The following is a 20981-nucleotide window of genomic DNA, read 5'->3' on the forward strand; positions in this document are numbered from 1 at the left end:
AATCAGATTGTCAAAAATCGAACTCTGGAAAACAACTGCACTTTTAAATATGTTTGGCACTTGGATGATCCATGATTAACTTTTGTGTTTTGATGATGACAGGCATAAAATATTGACCATGACTTATGGTATAAAACCCACCTAGTTTATAACATTCTAAGAGATCAAGAGTAAAACAACAGTATATCAAATCTTAAATTCATGGTATCAAATAAGTTAGAAATAAAATAATTTCACTCCTCTAATAATAACAAGTGTTTCCATATTAATATTTAAGTGAGAAGAATAATGTAGATTCCTCTTTATATGCACCGAGAATTTAATTCCACAATTCAATCATTTTGCTTCATCTCTCTCTCTCTCTCTCTCTCTCTCTCTCTCTCTCTCTCAGTTGATGATAAATATTATTCAGCAAATAGATGAAATTAGGTGTGCTTCTTACTTTTCTCCCTGATGAAGTGGTTGACAATCTGACTGAGTTCCGTGTTACTGGCCAGGTCATGGACTGCTCCGGGGGACGAGGGAATCAACAGGGCAGAGTACCTTGCCGCTGAGGAACAAAAAATAACCACTATTATACCATTAAACATGTATAAATGGGAATCATAGAATTCACATGACTGTATATCTACTTATTAAATAGGGCATAGTACCTTGTCGCTATGGAACCAAAAATAACCACTATTACACCATTAAACATGTATAAATGGGAATCGTAGAATTCACATGACTGTATATCTACTTATTAAATAGGACAGAGTACCTTGCCACTGAGGAACGAAAAATATATTACAGCATCAAACATGTACACGTATAAAGGGGGGGGGGGTCAAAGAATCTACATGACTTATGTCTACTTATCAAACAGGGCAGAGTACATTGCTGCTGAAAAAATACAAAAATACTTTACAGCAGTACAACAAGGAGAATCCTGATGCATTATGTGTTATCTAGTGTATAAACTTGACTAATAGGGCAGAGAACAGTGCTGCTGAGGAACGAACAAATACATGTACATGTATTAATTAATATTACTGTACATTGCATTACAACAAAGAGAGTCACAGAACCATGATGTACACTGTGTAACCACTTTATCATGATTTTAGTCCTAGTATTTGGCCACTTAGGATTGAAAAATAGTTTTCAGGATTAAAAAAATCTGTTTCAAAGGATATGATGTTAAATAAGCCACTAGATAAACATGTACATGTAGATGAGGCTGGTCTTATGGACAACTGTGTATAAAGGTACTCGGGTAGAGGCAACTCAGTGAACTTATTCAAAGTCTATAGGGTTGGATGAAACTGTACTAGCTCTTACAGTCAAAAGTTTAAAGGAGAATGGGATTAAATAAGGTGATTAAGTACACCTGTACTTACAGTCCACTGTTTCGAATGCTATGGGGTTGGATGAGGCTTTACTCCTGAACTCGTTGAACCAACGTCTATTGTTGTCATCCTGCTGAACGTACTCCACATTTTTCCCCTGAAACATGACATGATTTCATAATGGAGTAAAGGCTCAGGTTATAAGTACACCATCCAATACCTCAATATTACTTGTTTACATTTTTAAGAAATTAGAGGGGGTGATCTAAACAAGGGTGAAGCTCAAGATGCTTTTATTAGAAAATCAACGCTGGTTTACGACTAAGCCAAAGCCAAATGGAGCACCATTGAATATCCTCAATCGAAATGCTGGACAAAACAAAAAGGGCATCAACATGTAAAATAAATTCTCCATCTTCCTATACAATTAATGTTTACAAATATGCCCCTTTAACAAAAACGTCAACCATCAAAGTCCAATGTTTATCTCAGACTATCATACTAAATGACAAACAGTAAGTACAAAGGTACTGACACATTTTTCTACAGTTTCTCAATTAGTTTTTCCATGATTTTATTTTGGTTCTCATGCATTTCCTTAAATGCATTCAGGAACTTCTCATCCCTTTCCTTAAGATATTCTGTGAGCTCGTTACTACATTTCCTCTTCTTTGGGGGATCTTTCTCAGTGCATGAATTTTCTTCACTGTTATTTGTTTCCACTGCCCCTAGAGAACTCATTAGCAAAGGTGGATTAAAGCCAGGATCGTCATGTAAGAGATCATACATTTCTGACTCGTGGAGAAATGGTTTTATTCTTTTGTTTCCGGTCTTTTTTTTCTCTGCAATATAATTTCTATATGATCTTCTCAGAGAATAAAACTTCTCTCTACATTGTTCAGGACTAGGAATTTTTTAGGATTTCAGTGCTTCTTTTAATTCCTTTGCAACTCCGTTCCACATGTTCTTTGTAAAATTTTCCTTCCTTTCCTTCCGAGCTTTTAAAACTGTTAGCAGTTCTTTCGTGTCAGAAAATCTCCATTCATATCTGGATTTTTCAGTTTCACTACTATCTTCCAAATCAAAATTGGCTGGCGTGGTATCCTCCGTGTTATTTTCTTCCACTGTTTCAGGATTTTCTTCATGTTCTATCCTCGGGTGTGTCTGGTCCTTTGAATTCAAATTGCGCAAAACAACTTCTGGAATATGTACTTTTCCATTAACAAAACAGATATAAACTGGATCTTCAGGTAAGTCACCAGGTAGCATTGACGTTAGATCTTGAGTCACCTCTTTTAGATCTGTAATTATTTAAATAAACCTTTGAGTAATAAACGCACGCAGAGTCCTATAACCATATAACACGTAGGCCTATAACTTGACTATAACCATGATAACATGTGCAAACAACGAGTAAGTCAAAATTTAGAGTTTCTAAAGACTTTTAAAAGCCATTTTACCCCTTTCAGCTAACATCCTCTATGAAATCATAACTCAATTGCGTTTCTTCGAACATTTCCACAATTTCAGAGTTAACATTTTAAATATCTTCACAATAAACTTCATTTTCGATTAGAAATGTATGTTATAACGTTACAGTAGGCCTATAACAGAGATGACAGATTTGCATCAATGAAATGTACGGAATTACATCTTTTACTATACTTACGATCAGATAGATATTTCACGTCCTCTCCTCTTATTATAAATTTTGCAATTTTCTCTCTAATTTTCATTTGGAGTGGAATAATTTGCGACGAAATGTCGCACACGCTACTAGGCACGTTCGTCGCCATTTTTATCGGTGACACTAATTAACGAAAATCCCGCGTTGGTAAATCTACCGCGAATGTGGTTGGCCTGCAGAATCGGTTACCAATAAAAATTACCATTGACATACTTTGGTACCAATGTTTTGCCAATGGTAGATTTTTCTACCAATATCAACCAATGGAAGAATTGTGAACGCACCCGATGTAGTCTGGGCGCAGACATCTTTCACAAATGGAAACTCGAACCCGATATAAATACATATAACAATGTGCTGTTGAAAAAAAAATTCAACACAAGGAACCGTTACAGATGAGACGTATTTTTAAAGCTCTTACATCTAATAAAGTGTTTGGAGTTTAATAACTCCATAAGGTAGAAAGATAATTTTTGTACGGAACTTTTTTTTTCGTTTTAGCGTGCGTTTGTTTACTTCTGGTTTCGCTTTCGGTTTGAAACATAATGAATGCACAGAGCCCATGTTCATTTGACTGGACAGACGGTTTGGAAAAATTCCCTGTATACTGTAGAAAGGAGGATGGAGTACAAGGAAAGGATTCAATGGTAAACTGATTTGTATTGAACACTGTCAGTGGAAGTGAAGCTCTCACGATATTTCTGCCACTTGCATCTACAATCTTGTGGTACAATTGAGTGTATTAAAACTTTTGCCCATAGACACCTGACGTTATATATCAAATATATATCCTCTACCTATTAACACGTGTATTATTAGGTAGAGAGTATGTATGTTTTATAACGTCAGGTGCCTGTATTTTTGTCATACTGAAAACGTTTGACTTCACTGATCAACATTAAAAATTTGTTAAGAAGACATGATGTTAAATGGCCTGGGATCACTTAACCAACATTTTCATTTTTTTTTTGTCTTAAGATTGTTAATATAGTAAATTAATATGATATGTATCTTTAGTTTCAGTATGTGAAGCACAACATTCCCGGTCCAGGCATTGATAAGGAAAAATTCCTTCCTGTTTTTATCGGTTGTTCCTGCCATGAGTGTATCAGTGACTGCCCTTGTGTGCAGAGATTTGGTCAGAATTACACTGAAGATGGTAAACTTAAAACTTCATATCTCGACGCAGACGAACACAAGGTGATGGTGGAATGTAACGGTAACTGCAGCTGTTCTCAAACGTGTGTAAACAGGGTCGTACAAGGTGGAGTAAAAGTGAGAGTCGAGTTATTCTGGACAGTAAGCAAAGGAATAGGGGTCAGGACTCTGGAAGATTTAGATCCCGGTGCGTTTGTCTGTGAATATGCGGGAGAAATCATCTCAAGTGACGAGGCTAGGAAACGGAGCCTAGCTCAACGGAAAGAAGACATGAATTATATTATAACCGTTAACGAACATTGCAAGAGTGGTGTGATAAAAACTCATGTAGATCCTAGAAACTTTGGCAATGTCGGGCGATTCCTCAACCACAGCTGTGATCCTAACCTAACAATGCTCCCAGTACGGATTGATTCTGAAATTCCATTACTTTGTTTGTTTGCAAAGAGGAAAATAAGCTCAGGAGAAGAGTTGAATTTTCACTACGGACTTTCCTCAGGAGATGAGAGAACAGTTTATTCGGACATTGATGGAAAAGAAAGTGGCTTAATACCATGTAACTGTGGTTCACAATTGTGTCAGGGTTATCTGCCCTTTGATAAGACACTATTTGATGATTGATGATAAAAAATATACTATAACTTTATATATTAATTATCAATAAATTCCAACACATCATAGAGTTGTTTTTTTAGCTTTAAATTATATTTAATATCCATGGCAGGATGATAAACCATGGTGTTCAAGTTTTTTGTTTTTAATACTGGATATTTTCTAATCTGTCAACTCTGGCATAAATATTAACAGTGCATGTATTATACAAACATTCAGTTTTTTCTACAAACAAATCTTGCTACAAGCTATCATTTTTTTTATAAGTTTATTCATAAAAAATCAATGCACATGTATAAAGTTAACATTGGTTAACATAAATATAGAATACACTGAAAAAAACCCCACAGACTCAATGTAATGAGAGAAGGAATTTTGTCTGAAGTCTAACACTGTGTAGGGGTATTCAAATGCATTCAGTATTTAACTTTGAATTAAACTGAGGTTTTCGGATGTATGAATGATGTCTAACAATGCTGTTTATCCTTATAAAGTTGCAGTATCAGAACAGAGCATCAATGTACACACAATTTCAATTCAACAGAAACTGTATGGTCTAAAATTCCTCCTAATTCAGATTTTCCTGTTGATTTACAAAAAAATGTCTCCCATTTAAAAAAAAATGTGAGTACATGTTTACACATCTTTGCAAAACATCAATGAAGTCAAAACTTTGAACTGCATCTCTATGGTTTTCTTCCAGTAGTAAATGCTGCCTGCTACAAGCTTTGGTGTAAATCAGATTTTCAACATTCTGTCGTGCTATGGGCAGGGATCTAATTCATCCTTGCTATGGGCGGGGATCTAATTCATCCTTGCTATGGGCAGCAATCTTATTCATTCTTGCTATGGGCGGAGATCATACTTCCTGAAACAGACTGCAGACGTCTGGTTTCCTAGCCAACATGCCCGGTGTGAGGCTAGAGTTATCTGCCCTGATGATGGCTCCGTTCTCCAACAGATATCTACAAGTCTCTGAATGCTGACCACCTGCTGCAATGTGTAATGCTGCAAGGAAGAAGTGTACAAACTGATCATAATGCTTTTAACAGTTGTGTATTGAGTAGTGCTTCACATGACATTACAAAAATTACAAATTACAGGTAATTCATATAAACACATGAAGTAAAATATGATGTTACTAAAAAATAATGTTATTGAAAGTTTACTGCTCAAAAAATAAAGATAAACAATGTATACATATAAAAGTATAGATATATGAATTGCATGTCTTAATATTGTTTTAGAAGCCTGTAAATATGAAATAATTCTGTATAAAACCTTGCTTTGTTGACCGTGTACCTGTTCTACCTTTCGTGTCGGTGACATTGACATCAGCTCCGGCACACACCAAGTAGGAAATTACACCGAGTTGTCCTTCCTTAAACAAAATAAAAGTAGTTTGAATTGTATTAATGTTCCCTAACCCTTACTCCACCTCTCCTTACTTTATTTTGACTTTCAATCTAATTTTTTTTCCTTGCAAGCAATACCAGTGGCTTTAGAGAATTCAGTATTTAACACTAATTAGTACCTTGGCTGCAACAAACAGTGGCGTGAACCCTTTTGATGACCTTGAGTTGACATCGACCTTTAAGCTTTCCACCAGGAACTTCACGGACTTCAGACATCCCCCCTGAGTGGCCAGGTGGAGGGGTCCCAGGCCGGCATTGTCCTCACGACACAGGTCACCCTGTCAAACCAAAAACACACAACAAAATGACAACTCAGGTCACCGTGTCAAACCAAAACAATGATGACATACATGTAGCTGTATAAGATACAAGGCAGAAAAAATACTTCAAGTTCTTTTACTTGATATAATTTGGTGAGTTATCATTCAGTATTAATGGTCACTAGTTTAATAGATGTGTTGTTAAACAGACATCAAACTTGAAGATATTAAGATGGTCAGTAGCTGACAAGTGTTTTTAAGTTATTCTTTTTAATCTCGTTAAAATCATGAAACAGTCATGATCACATCAACTTAAAAATGTGAATAGATGGAATTTGCACCGTCTGTATAAATTTTGTGAGATGATATCATTTAACCAAAAAGGTCTAAGACTATTGTTAATCTGCTTTTGTGCATGCATAAATTTTCAAAATGTTACTGTACAACTATATTTAGTTCAGGCTTAACATGTTTCCATACCTTTTGTGTTGAGATGAGGGTTTGAGCGACCTCCACATGGTCTGATTTAATGGCGTCCATCAGTGGTGTACTTCCTGAGCTGTCCGTGGTGTCCACAGTAGACGGCCCGACGTTTAGCAGGAAAGTCACCACGGAGTGGCAGCCATGTAGAGCTGGAATATACAACCCAGTAAGTGTACCCCACTACAGAGCTAAAGTTACACATAGAGTACAGAAAGAGGAAATACACAACATAGAGGACAGCCATGTAGAGCTGGAATATACAACACATCTAGTAGATTTATCCCATTACAGAGCTAGTTACACATAGAGTAGAGAAAGACACTATAAAGTGGCAACCATGTCATTTTAAAACGAATCACAAATGCATTCATGTTTTATAGCATTTACATCATTAGTCTCAGAGTGCACATTTCGCTTTAATCAACTGTTACAAGTACATGTATGTACTGGTATATATAATTTGAAAAATGAACTTGTGTTAGGGATCGCAATAATTCACAAAAATCTTTTGTTGAAGTGTATGACTTAGCATTTTATTTTTATTGACCTGCTGTATGTAGCGGGGTCCTCCCGTTCTTGCTGGCAGTGTTCATCACAGTGTTGTTATGACCATAGAGAAGGCGGACAATACCCAGGTGTCCTTCCCTGAAAACAAATATATTTTTAATGAAAAAATTACGGTAAAATAAAGAGAGACTGCTACAGTGGTCTACTGGTCTGAGAGCTACAGTACCGATCAGACCCACCCTAACAGAAAGTAAACCCCAACTAAACCCTGGGTTTACTTTGTGGGTTTACTCCAAGTTTAATAGTCAGAATGGACCCAGAGTAAACCCCGATCAGAAATATACCCCTTAAAGCAGACGCTTCATGTGTATTCGGAATATACAAGGGGCAGGAATTACAGGCAGTAAGATGGTAAAATAAAAAACGGGTCTGCTTCAACCACACTTTAGTGCTTAAAGTTGACCCTAAAAGCAATTCCCTTGTAAACCTAAAGTAAACCTTAAGTAAACCCAAAGTAAACCCCGAGTAGACCCAAATTTCCATGAAGCTGAATTCAGGTTAGTCAATTGTGCTGGAGATAGTTAGATTGATCCCTGGCCTTGACAGACCTAATTTGTAGATGGATTTTAAAGATGCGAAGCTCTCCCTTGAGTTTCTTTAAATGGTGGGCAAATGGCCCCGAGAGCCAAGTATTCATGGGTTTAATTCTAAAGACCTGCACCCGCAGTTAGTAATACAGCGTACTCCTGATATATTGAAATTCAGGGGACCATGCAAATTATTTCAATATATCCGTATTTCAATATAAGCAAAATTGACTAACGAGAAGCCGCCATTTTTGAAAGTTCAATCCCGATGGAAGCATAGAAAACCAAACCCGAACAAATTATTTGGTAATCATTTAATCTATTAATCTAATCTAATCTATTACAGTGAAAAGATTAGTAATAATACATGGAATATTAGTTTTTGAAAGTTTGATTAAAATTATATCCGTAAGTTTTGTGAGTTTCATTTTGTTACTATCTTAAACCTCATCATAATCTCCGATCGCATTCTTTTACGTTTAGAGAAAAATCACCAGACTCTAACGCTTCAAATACTGTTGAACGCTGCTTGTGTATCATCTGAAGTGAACTCGCGATATCTCAAAATCCTTAGCTGTTTTGAATTTAAGCTTTGTCCTTCTATCAACAGCCATAACTAGTTCATATTTAGTGTCCGAAGATAAGGTTTTTCATTTCCATGGGGTTTGCATATTATGTTTAGCCTCAATACATCCATATACATAAAAACAAAAAACTCAACAGTGAATAAATTTCACGTTTTAAAAGAAGTATAAAATTACATGATTAGAACTTATAAATCAATTCACACCTTTGTATATCAACCGGTCAGTCTGGCATAATTACTTTCACCAACTGTGTCGACAGCCGCCTTGGAGTACTTCAATATAACCGTTATAATAACAACTAATTATCACCTATGGGGACCGATCAGTGCCTTCAATATAAGCGATATTTCAAAATAGCCGATTTCATTATATCCGTTGAATCAATACAAAGAAATTGAGAAGCAAAAACTGGGGATTTATTTCTATTTCAAAATAAGCGGAATTTTAAAATAAGCGATTTCAATATAAGTGGAGTAAGCTGTATATCAAAACTAATGGAAGAACAAATTACAGTCAATCCAATCTGAAAGTAAAAATGATCTGTTATATATGGGAACTTAAGAAGGTCAACATTTCACAGAGGAACTACATGTAGTATGAGCTACAAACCTGCATGCAATGTGGAATGGGGTCCATCCATCTTTGTTCTTCAGCGATACATTCGCACCAGACTTCAGAAGTTCTTGGATAACCTCAATACTGTCCTTTGTGCAGGCCAGCATTAGAGGTGTCCTGTAATAATATATTCTCAATCTGTATAACTACTTGTACATTGGGTTGGGTATACATTGTTCGTTTCATCAGATTTGTATGGCAATGCTTATCTACCATTTGCTAGTACCCTACGTATCAAATATTGAATAAATTTAAAGTTGGTTTAAGTTATCACAGAGAAAAATGATAGAGTTTATTTGCCAATCTTGGACTCATTCCATGGGAGTTCACATTTACCATCTACAGTTACTCTAAAATCATTGAATAGTCAATCACCTTGGTTCCCAGTCACCGTGGAAATGAGTATCAGTCACAATTTTCCCTGATTTTTTACTATAGTCTGTCCCAAGATATCCTGAATACAGATTTTGCTTAATTGCTTCATATTTATAAATACCTCAGGGTTCAAATGAATGAAAAATTTCGAAATACAATACAAAACAATGCTAAAAAATGTGATGTCTACGAGGATTTTGTATTTAGTATGATAACGTTGAAAAATTATGTGATGTATTCTGAGTGTATTCCGAATGGAGAAAAGATGTAAACAATACCCATTATAAATCTCCGTAAGGAATCTGTTTTTGTTCCAGTTAATTTTTCCGAGTGAAAGATAATAATGTGTCGATGAAATTATTTTGGAAATTATCCCTTTCAACTATTTCAATTTGAATGCACTTCTTTCACAGGTATGTGTATTTTTATTAAAAATCGTCCAAATGTGCTGCATGAATATCTTGGGACAGACTATTAACAATCACCATGGTTCCTGGGCTCTGACCCACTCGGTACCATGGTCTCTGGGTTTACACTAGATAGAATGTTCTATCGTTAAAATGACAGATGTCCTACGGACCCGGTTTAACGATAGAATTCATCCCATATACTCGCTTCGTAGCAAATAAAAAAATTATATCGCGCTGTATTTCACCTAAATTTTCATATGATTGGTCTCAAATACCTACAATGTTGCTCTTTTAGAATCTGATATTACCACATTAACTGTTTTTGCAACGAAACCACTGCCACTTTTAACATCACGTTTGAAAATTCGCTGTTTGTGGTCGCCATGTTAATGATAAAATCCGAGACATTCCGAGTGCGATTTCCGACAAAATGGCAGGCAAATTCAAACGTGTATTTTAACAAAATACCTTGGTAAGACTCATGAAATGGATATTTTGAGGAATAAACTACATATGCATGTTCATTAAGGTTTGTTATGTATAAAAATGTGATTTTCCCCTGCAGATTATTTTTAACAGACTTAAAATTGACACGAAGCTGATCCGCTTCACGGCTGCTACATTGCAAGTATATGGGACGAATTCTTACTGTGACCTGAGCGTAGCCTTGTCTCGGTAAAATTATTCTTTCTAGGTTTATACACTCACCAATCAGCCCTCTTTAGGCTGTCCACCTGTGCCCCGAACTGGAGTAATATCTGCACGCATTCCAGTTGACTCGCTTGAGCGGCCTCGTGTAAGGGTCGCTTGCCGTCAAGGTTGGATTTTTCCACATCGGCACCGGAGAGTAACAGGTGCTCCACGAGAGCCGCATGGCCACATCTTGCAGCAATGTGCAGGGCAGTGTCTCCTGATTTTTCGTACGACGTATTCAGCGGAATTTCTGGGTTTTTAAAGTAATCTAAGTCACCATGTTGAGCTGCTTTGAAAAGATCATCTGTCATAACAGAGTGTGGTATGATTCTTGAGAAAGGAACTATGCAAGTATTCACTGTATTGACCAAGTTCGCCGCACCAATCTTTCAAATTTTATCGGAAATAAAAATAGGTCGGTTTGATGAAAAACCGAGCACTGTAGCTACCATTTTCCCGGTTTGTCATCTAACTGAATTTGAGAATTTGTACCTACATATTATAGGTTGCACACCAACTAATTTTTACTATATATTCTTACCAAAATTACGCAACTTTAGATACGGGTAGCGAGTTTAAAACAAACTTCTGGGAAAATTCTTCTTTACAACTTTTGTTTGGTGCGAGAAAAGGTGGGGGCAGGCCCCCCCTGCCCCCCCCCCCCCTACGTGCCTGCTCTTTTGGAATTAAGTGGACAGAATGTAGGCTATGTTTGTCCACCTCTCGAAAAAAAAATAATTATAACCCTGTGCTTCGTTTGTCTGCTAAAACAAATGGTACATAGAGAAGATGAATAATATTGAATATTTATTGAACGATTACTATCTTATAATGGAGCCCTGCTCCAACATCAGAATCACCGACCCTGTAGCCATAACTTGGTAGAAGCCTCTTCATTTATCATCAGCATGTGCTTGTTTATCAACTGATTGTCCAACAGTTGACAAAGAAGATTTTGTTAAAAAAAATATGAATTGTAAAATTTTTACCCTAAAACATTATGGCCCCTGGGGATGGTAGTCATGAATTGCACAATTTATGCTCCACTATAAAATATATTGTATAAACTACAAAAAGAATGTATTATTATACGATTTATTAAGTAAAAGAATTCAATCACATTTTTATAAATATTGTGCCCTGAGAGGTTTTAACCACATTTAATGTCTCCCTATAGCATGTCAGGATGCATGCTGTTTAATCAGCATATGAAAGATTAACGATCTAATATATATATAAAGACTAACTGACGAAATAACTTATGAGTGAGCATTCACAATCTAATTGGAATTAGATCCTTCACGCTCCTGTCAAATACGGTTGCGTGAAGGATATAATTTTAATTAGATTGCAGGCACGTAGCATCGTTTTTGAAAGTGTGTGTTTGTGTGTGTTGGGGGGGGGGGGCAGCAGACTCATCCAAAAAAAAGGGGGGGGGATAAAAAAAAAAGGGGGGGATGTTACCAAAATCCTGAAAATCCTAATACGTTGGGGGGGGGGGTATACAGGGTCACAGAAAAGTGGGGGGCCAACTCCATGTAAATTCAATTTTTTGAATGTAAGATCTCTACCCCACCCCCACCCCCGATGCTACGTGCCTGGATTGGGGCATTCATAACTAACGTTATATGTTGCAACATTTATGGTACATGTATATATTTGCAAGACTCAGATTGACAAAATAATGTCGCAAAATAAACTAAATTCTTGGTTTGTCTATTTGAAAAAATCCATAATTTGATAGTACATTACGGATTCTTAAAGATATAATTGCAGGTAATCGGATAAAACCTATCTATGCTTCAATTATTTACATGATTTATTACTTGTATTTAATCAGGGGCGAAACATCTCAGAGCATGCGTGTAACGAGGGCGAAACCACCCAGTTCCTCTTATATAGAGACAGAGGACCAGTCAACAGACAGACATAACAGACGACAGTAGACCTGACGTGACGAAGTCGGAGAAAAACTAGGTCTGGAAGAAGAGATATAGAGACCTACACATCAGGGAGTTTAATTTTATATACCAACTCATAAGATTGGAGTCACATAAGTGTTCTTCCGATCACACACATATTATAACATCAATTCTGATATGTCAAACGTTATGTTGAAGTTCATAAGCCAGACTTCATGTCTGTCGGCTAGTACATGTTTATCATGATACTCATTAACCTTTTCAATTTAACTAAGATGAATTAGATTATCTTTACTGTCCTTTAACAATTAACTATATGTAGCACAAAGTATCATGCGCGGATCCGGGGGGGGGGGGGTACGAGGGATATTTTTTGGCAGCGCTTAATGCTTGTTTCATACAGGAGGTATTCTAATGTGTATAGAAAATAGACCTCCTGTCTAAAACAGGCGCATGTGGATATTTTCGGTAATTTCACTATGTATAACTAAGAAATGAAAAAAAACAACGAAAAGAGGGGATGTTTCGGACCCCACCCCACCCCCCACCCCGATCAGCGCATGATGTATTGAATCTCGTTTTGGGGTTACCCGGAAGTTTGATTTAAACCAATCACGTGATTTTTACAGGCTGCCAGGGAGAACCATCAACAAGGAAGTGTAAACAAATGGTAAACATTAAAGATATGTCGCCATTTTGAGTTAAAGGCCTTTATAAAGGTGTGTATAGTTCGTTAAATGCGTTAATTATTGTCAGCTGTTATTTTCTGATTGTTGAAAATTTAAATCTAATGCTTATAATCTTTAATTTGTTTCCATTGAGTATAAATGTTCTATATCAATGAATATTGCTGAAATGTAACAGCTTACTTTAATTGAAAATTAATGAAGAAAATATGAACAGATGTTTTGTTTGAATAACAAAAATGGACAAAAACAGCAACCTGTAGCATTTTTTAGGTCACCTGAGTCACTCAGGTGACCAATTGCAGTTGGTCTTCATTCGTCATCATGACTGTGTGTGTCGACCGTCATGCCTGCATTACACTGCATGTCTGCATTAAATTAACAATAAATCAACAAATTTTAAAAATCTTTTCTACACCGATACATACATGTATGAAGGAAATGCATGGTTATGATGTATACATAACACCCTCTACCAAAATTTTGAAATTCATTGCCCCTGGGTCAGGGTTCAGACTCTAGGGTGGGGCGAAAATGACCATATAATAAAAATGTATAACATCTTAGAAAATCTTCCTCTTTATATAATCTCATACAAGTATATATAAACGGTATATTAATTTTGTTAAAACTAAATTGTGAAATTCTTGACCCCTGGTCAGAATTAGTTTGGGTCCTAGAACGGGGCCAATATATAGCCATATAGCAAAAATGTATTAAATCTTAGAAAATATTCTTCTTCATACTAGCTCCAACACATATGGGGAAAAAAACGAAATGCATGGTTACTCATGAACTCCTCTGCCTAAATTGTGAAGCTCATGGCCCCTGGGTCAGAAGCTCAACCCGTAGGTGGGGGGAGGAGGCGGCAATATGGCCATATAGAGTTAATGCATATTGTGTTTTAAATTCTTCTTCTCTACTCTCACACGTCTGTATGAAAAACTGACTTAGTAATTATAATTAAAATTATAAATTTCATGTCCCCTGGAGTATGGGTTTTGACTGTAGGGCCTAAGTGGATGTTTAGTGTAAAAGCATATAATGTTTAAAAATTATTTTCTCTACTCCCACTCACCTGTAAGGAAAACTGAGTATAGAATTTTTTTTAGACCAGGAAGCCCACTATGAAAATCATAAATTTCATGTCCCCCGAGGTAGGGGTTCTGACTCTAGAGCAGGGCCAAAATAGTCATATAGTGTTCAAGCATTTAAATGTTTAAGAAAATAGTCTTCTTTTAGACTTTACTTCTGCTGATACTGAATAAAAGCTGACTGCATTATCATAAAGAAGGAAAAAAGCCATCTATCATTTTTTTGTAATTTCATGTCTCCAAGTGAAGGGATTTGAATCTAGGGCGGGGCCAAAACACTCATCTAGTGTATAGGGTAGAGGTTCTTAATGCAGGGTGTGGCCAAAATGGTCAATTAGTGTCAATATATATAATGTTTAAAAAAACATCTGCTGACACAAAATAAAAACTGACTGCATATTTAGAAAAAAAAATTAAGCTGTCATCTTTAATGATATATTATGTCACCTACATATACATGTAAGGTAAGGGTTATGGCTGAGGTGGGGTTATAAATTTGTCTTATTATGTTCTCCTTCGTTTCACTCATCCGAACATAAAGTATTTCTATTCTAAGTATTTTATAAATAACAACAACACAGGTGTTAGAGTGAGTGAGCTATCAACCAGTTTATTCGCCGTAATATACAATCAGCATGCGACGTTTAATAGCGATGAACTGGAATTAGGCCCAATAATTGTATATTTCCAAATATATCTACAAAATACAATGTAAATTTCATATATAAATACATATCAAGAATACTTCATCATATCCACATGTACCTATAAACAAAAACAAAAAAATCGTGTTCGAAAGGGTTGATTGCTCTTCGATGACCTGTCTTTACCTGATCGGTTCTATATATATACTACAACCAAACAACTACTTGTATAACTGCGCTAAAAGAAGTAGTCCGTAAAAAATACAACTTACAGAAATTTATTTATTTTATTCTGCTCAGGAATTTCTATGAAAGAAATAAGCGAATTCCCATTTTTAAAAAAGAGAAAGAATGAAGCTTCTATCAAAGTTAACTTAAGACATTGTAAAACCATTTGGAAAGAGTTCAGTTTATCTGTGAAAACATATGCACGTAAAACATATCCTGAAAGTTTACAAATATGGGGAAATTATTTAATATCAGAATCTTGCATCTTTTCAATATCAGGTCATGCACTCTATTATAATTGTAAGTTTTTCGCAAAAGTTATAGGTTTCATTGTCCTTTTTGAAAGATTTCAGGCAGGGAGGTGGTCTGTACAATATTATAAATTTTCTACTCCAGAATTAAACTTCACTAAATACATATATGAGACTTAAACGAGTTTGTATGCGGTACTCATGCAGGTGACCGTCAAGGCCTATTGGCCTCTTGTTTATTAAAATAAAATCTGAACTGTAAAGGAATGGAATATTTATAAGTAACTAATAAAAACTCTATTTAAAAATTTATACAAAAATATATATTTTTTTAAATATGCTACTATTTAGAATTAATATAATGAAATATGGTAACAAAATTTACAACAATTAAAGTAAAAAAAAAATATATGTGTACAATATATTTTAATAGTAAAGATTGTTTGAATTTGTTTGATGCAGTAGTAAGTTTACAAAGCAATTATCTATTATGAGATTTTTATGAAGACAAAATTAATGCACTTTTTAGAACTCATATTCATATATTTACATTTTCCAGTGTCTTTGCCTGTGATAAAACTACGTATCAATTTTGTACTATATAACCCATAATACAAATGACGCCAAATCGAGGCGCCAGCAGGGTTTGCTTATTCATATTCAAATATATAATCGTATGATGGCTTAAAATTATATAAATATAAGTAATGAGGAATCATTCTTTGAATATTATGAGATGATAATTTCGTTCGGGGTGTGATCAAATCTATCATAAAGCCCTTTGGGCTTTATTGGATTTGATCACGCCCCGACCGAAATTATCACCTCATAATACTCAAAGAATGATTCCTTATTCCTTATATAAATCTGTCTTTCAATAATGAAGTTGAGTTTCAAAAGAGATTCAGTGCTTCAGATTTATAAAGTTTAAATAAAAGGGTAATGTATTTTGTCCTTAAACAATTGTGTTATTATTTGAAGCAAGATGATAGAAACATTTCTGTTAAGACTTTTTCTGATCTCATCTCACTTATTACATGTAAGTTTTATTGTATATATCATTAATCCAATTTTTGTGTTTATTTTTCAGAACATGAATAAAAGTGTCTGACCATGGACCCTGAGTACAACCTTCAGGATGTGTTACGGTGTCATCTCTGTGAGACCCCGGGCCCCCCTATGTACTGTGTCATTTGTAACAAATATCTGTGTAAAGCCTGTGAGGGGGACCATTTATCTGATCAATCCAAAGAACACAAAGTGGTACCATTTAAAAAGAGGGGATATACTCCAAAGTGTCAAAAACATCCCTCAGAAATATGTGAACATTACTGTGAGCAATGTAACATTCCTATTTGTACAACATGTCTTTCCTCTGAAGAACACATTGGCCGTCAATTTATTGATATAACTAAAACCATGGACAAGAAGAAAGAAATAATTCAAAATGATTTACAAGAACTAAAGAAATCCATTTATCCCAAATACCAAGAGATTGCATCCATTATCCCAGTCCAGAAATCTGCTCTGAATGAAAACTCCCAGAAATTAACAACAGAAATTGACAAACATGGAGAAGACTTGCACAGAGAAATAAACACCATTATCAGAAACATGAAATCTAACGTGGAGGAAACGGACACCAAACACCTGGCTACACTTAATCAACAGGAAGATGAAATTAAACACACCATTTCTGAAATCACACAGACCATTACTGAACTGAAGACGTTACTGGACTCCAATGATGTCAGCCGTGTCTCTGCCTACAAATCCAGGAATGGTGAATTCAGAAGATTGCCTCCTAAACTCACAGTGTCCTTACCAAGTTTTACCCCTCAGAAGATCAACAAAGAACAGCTTTATCAACAGTTTGGTTCTCTGTCAGCGTCATCTATCAAAACAGAAGAACATGGCTACACCATGGAATCTCCCGGTGCTGAGTCCTCTCCCCCGGACAGACCGCTCATTGATGTACCACGGATGGATCATCACACAGATAAACACCGAGTATGGAGAATTATACAAAGTGTCCTGTCTGAGTGATGAGGAGATGTGGACGCGTGGTGATGACAAAATCATGAGACTCTACAACCTCCGTGGGGAACTAGTGAAGTCAGTCCAAACCAAGACAGGGAGCACTCCACGGGACATAGCAGTGACAAGGAGTGGGGATCTAGTTTATATTGATTACATGGATAGCACTGTGAACATAGTGAAGAATAAAAAGATAAAGACAGTGATCAGACTACGGGGGTGGACACCTCTCAATGTCTGTAGTACCTCCTCTGGTGACCTCCTGGTTGCCATGAACAGTGATGATCCTAAACAAACAAAAGTTGTGTGTTACTCTGGCTCCACAGAGAAACAAAGTATTCAGTACGACGACAAAGGACAACCTCTCTATTCATTTGGTTACAGTAAATACATCAGTGAGAACAGGAACCTAGATATCTGTGTGTCAGACGCCCGTGCAGTAGTGGTGGTCAATCAGGCCGGGAAACTCCGGTTTACCTACACTGGTCCTCCCTCTACTACCAAGGGATCATTTAGTCCAGCCGGCATCACAACAGACAGCCAGGGTCAGATCTTGACAGCAGACTGGTACAACAACCGTATCCACATCCTGGATCAGGACGGACAGTTCCTCCGCTACATTGACAACTGTCATTTACAGATTCCATGGGGTTTATGTGTGGACACCAGAGACAACCTCTTTGTGGCTGAGTTAAACACAGGTAAAGTGAATAAAATACAATATGTGTAGAACATTACACAGCAGTGTAACATTGTTTATATGTATTACATGGTGACAAACTGACTGTATATATTATTCTTGTTTGTGTATAACAGTTAATTATCTGTATTATATAATTAGTTTATGTTAATAAATAAACACCTTCATATATTCTTTACATACCAACAATACTATTGTTTAGTTTCTCTATGTAAATCGTAACAAACTCATTGTTTTTGTGCAGTGATTTTAATGGTAAAAAAATGACAGCATAAATATTTTACTTTCCAAACAAACTATTATATATACATGTATATATATATATGCTTGTCATTAAAAGTTGAAAAGAATACAATCAAACATTCTGTTTAATGAACATTGTATATCAAGAATGAGAACAAGTGAATGTTTGAAGAAAAAAAACATTTAATTTATGTCATACTGTTGGATGAGTATATCATTGTGTATAATAAATGATTTGTATACAATTATGTGATCTTGTTTTAATTAATTTTATTACCTAATCAAAGGGATTTTGTTCTTTTATTACAAATTAAATATTTGCATTAAATATAAAAAAATAAATTGGATTTTCAGATCTAATTGGATGGAGCAAAATGTCTGAATGTTTGTATTATCAGTTGGAAATTTTAAACTCTGTAACATTTAACTCTATGACTATTTTGAAGCAATGCTGATTGTTGCATCCAAGATGAAAAAAACATCCTCTTTGTCAATGGCCAGGTCCCATCGAAGAAGTGAGCAATCTTCTTAGGTTATGGATCGATGATTTATTTTAGCCATACCCTGTAAGCAGGTTGCCCATTGTTATAGCAAGACCCCTGTATATTTCCAGTTCAAAAGGTCGATGGGTCAATAGGTTAATACGTCAGTAAGTGTTCTGTCAAACTATTGTATTTTAAGACTTTAGTCATCGATGTTGGTAAACATTATGAAGATTAAACATGCTGACAAGTCGATGAGGTCAAAGGTCACAAGAAGCAAAGGCGCCGGGGGGAGGGGGGGGGGCTCAAATTTTTGAGGATTAGTCTAGCCCCCCCCCTTTCAATTTGCTTCCGACGCCAGTGAGAAGTAAGACGAAGGGTTAATAAAATAGCACAATTACTCTTCATTTCAGTGTAAAATGCTTGCGCGGATCCAGAATTTTTTTTTCAGAGGAGGTCCGAGTCATATTTTCGGCAAATTCACTATATACATGTAAGTAAGGAAATTGAGTTTTTCAGGGGGTACCGACTCTCCCTCTCTATATCCGCGCATGAAAAAATACAGAAATGTTAAAATTCACTGTTTAATGCGAATTAAAAAAAACCAGAGTCAATGTTTCAAAATTTACGAACTTATTTATTTTGTCTAGAAAGGTTCAAATGTGCTACAAATAACATTTCTGGTGTATACAGGGTAACTGCAACAGTGATTTGAATGACTTGCGTTATTTTTTCAATCAAAATGAGCCTATACCAACGGATGGGCGGAGATTATAGAATAGTTGGCAACGAGGTTCTAAATAAGATTTTGGCGCAAACAGCTGTCAATAGTGTCAATATGTTTGGAGTACTAAGTTGAAAGACTACAACAGTCGATGTTTTGCTAGATAACAGAATTCTGATAGAAATGTTAGATATGTTATGGTATCAGGCACGTAGCATCGCATTTCTAAGTTGAAGGGGACCAAGACTTGAAAAAAAACCCCAGAAAACTCCGCTAATTTTAATCCGTAGTGTTCGGGGGGATGAGGGCTTTATTACAGGATGTAACTTACGACCTTCTTGAACTGTTATAATGCTTTTCAATATAATTTCTATATTTTCTTACAGTGATAGAAAAGTAGAGACACAAGTTTATTTTTTGAATTATATAAGTAACTCTAAGTAATATGTCAGTAGTCAAAATAAGTTTACCCTCTCCCGTAGTTACGTGTCTGATTTTATTTTTCCAGTTACGTATCTGCGTTCATCGTCCTTTTTCTTAGTGTTTCTGTGCTACAATTGTATTATGCTAATAAATTCAAGATATTGTTATAAAAGCCATTTTGGCTAAAATGTTTGATCGGACATAAAAAGTAATATTTGATACAATATTCGCTATTAACCGTTCCAAGGGGGGGGGGGGGTTGGGTTTCGGAATTATTTTGCATTTTAAAATCGTGTCCATTGTTAATATATTTTCACAGTAAACACTAACAAATATATCATCTTATTCTTTAGTATATTATTTTTATTTCAACAAAACAAAAAGCCAAAGTGCTCTGATTAATCAATTTGATAAAACTTTTATTAAAATGTATGTGATAGGAGTTATCTCTCTTTGATCAGTCATGCAAATTAAATTTACGTTTAAGTGATATAAACTCGCATATACTTAAATGTAATCTATAATAAAAGGGTGAAAAATTCAACAAGAGCTTCAATAAATGAAAAGTTGTGCAAAACTTTATATGATAAATGCAAACCATGTCCACCACTTTCCTCTTTTAATAATTTAAGACAAATACCAAACATTTGCTGGGTAAATTGACTCGAAATACCCCACGTGTTAGACCCTGGGAATCCTTTCCGAACTGCCACCCCTCCTCCAATTATGGAAAAAAATCATTTAAAAATTAACTTAGTTTATTTCCGAAAGCTGCCTTTTTGGATCTGAATTCGATATTCGACAAATCCAGCATTCAAAAAAGAATT

At 35.6% G+C, this 20981-nt stretch overlaps 3 protein-coding genes and 1 long non-coding RNA gene across 9 annotated transcripts in view; 2 read left to right on the forward strand and 2 right to left on the reverse strand.

Annotated features, from left to right (window-relative positions):
• LOC117683219 (glutamine amidotransferase-like class 1 domain-containing protein 1) overlaps positions 1-20981 on the reverse strand; it is a 151056-nt gene that overhangs the window by 12200 nt on the left and 117875 nt on the right. For 2 of the 6 annotated variants that reach the window (XM_066083091.1, XM_066083096.1), the window contains exons 3-4: positions 1383-1488; positions 443-550 (exon numbers count right to left, since the gene is read on the reverse strand). The exons of the other annotated variants lie outside the window; for them this stretch is intronic. In XM_066083091.1, the coding sequence (XP_065939163.1) occupies positions 443-550; positions 1383-1488 (214 nt within the window). The remainder of the gene's footprint in view (positions 1-442; positions 551-1382; positions 1489-20981) is intronic. 6 annotated transcript variants of the gene reach the window in all.
• LOC117683214 (uncharacterized) lies at positions 3422-4854 on the forward strand. Its single transcript, XR_010713430.1, has 2 exons — positions 3422-3665; positions 4036-4854. It is a non-coding gene; the product is annotated as an uncharacterized lncRNA (long non-coding RNA).
• On the reverse strand, positions 5040-11173 carry LOC136274962 (ankyrin repeat domain-containing protein 16-like). Its single transcript, XM_066083083.1, has 7 exons — positions 10736-11173; positions 9237-9359; positions 7494-7591; positions 6944-7095; positions 6323-6481; positions 6091-6169; positions 5040-5796 (listed from the first exon to the last, which is right to left on the reverse strand). The coding sequence occupies exons 1-7, from the start codon at positions 11029-11031 to the stop codon at positions 5648-5650; spliced, it is 1056 nt and encodes a 351-aa protein (XP_065939155.1). The 5' UTR covers positions 11032-11173; the 3' UTR covers positions 5040-5647.
• On the forward strand, positions 12605-17591 carry LOC117683187 (E3 ubiquitin-protein ligase TRIM45). Its single transcript, XM_066082087.1, has 2 exons — positions 12605-13361; positions 16636-17591. The coding sequence occupies exon 2, from the start codon at positions 16659-16661 to the stop codon at positions 17589-17591; it is 933 nt and encodes a 310-aa protein (XP_065938159.1). The 5' UTR covers positions 12605-13361; positions 16636-16658.

This window comes from Magallana gigas, chromosome 4 (assembly GCF_963853765.1).
Source record: "Magallana gigas chromosome 4, xbMagGiga1.1, whole genome shotgun sequence".
Lineage (NCBI taxonomy): Eukaryota > Metazoa > Mollusca > Bivalvia > Ostreida > Ostreidae > Magallana > Magallana gigas.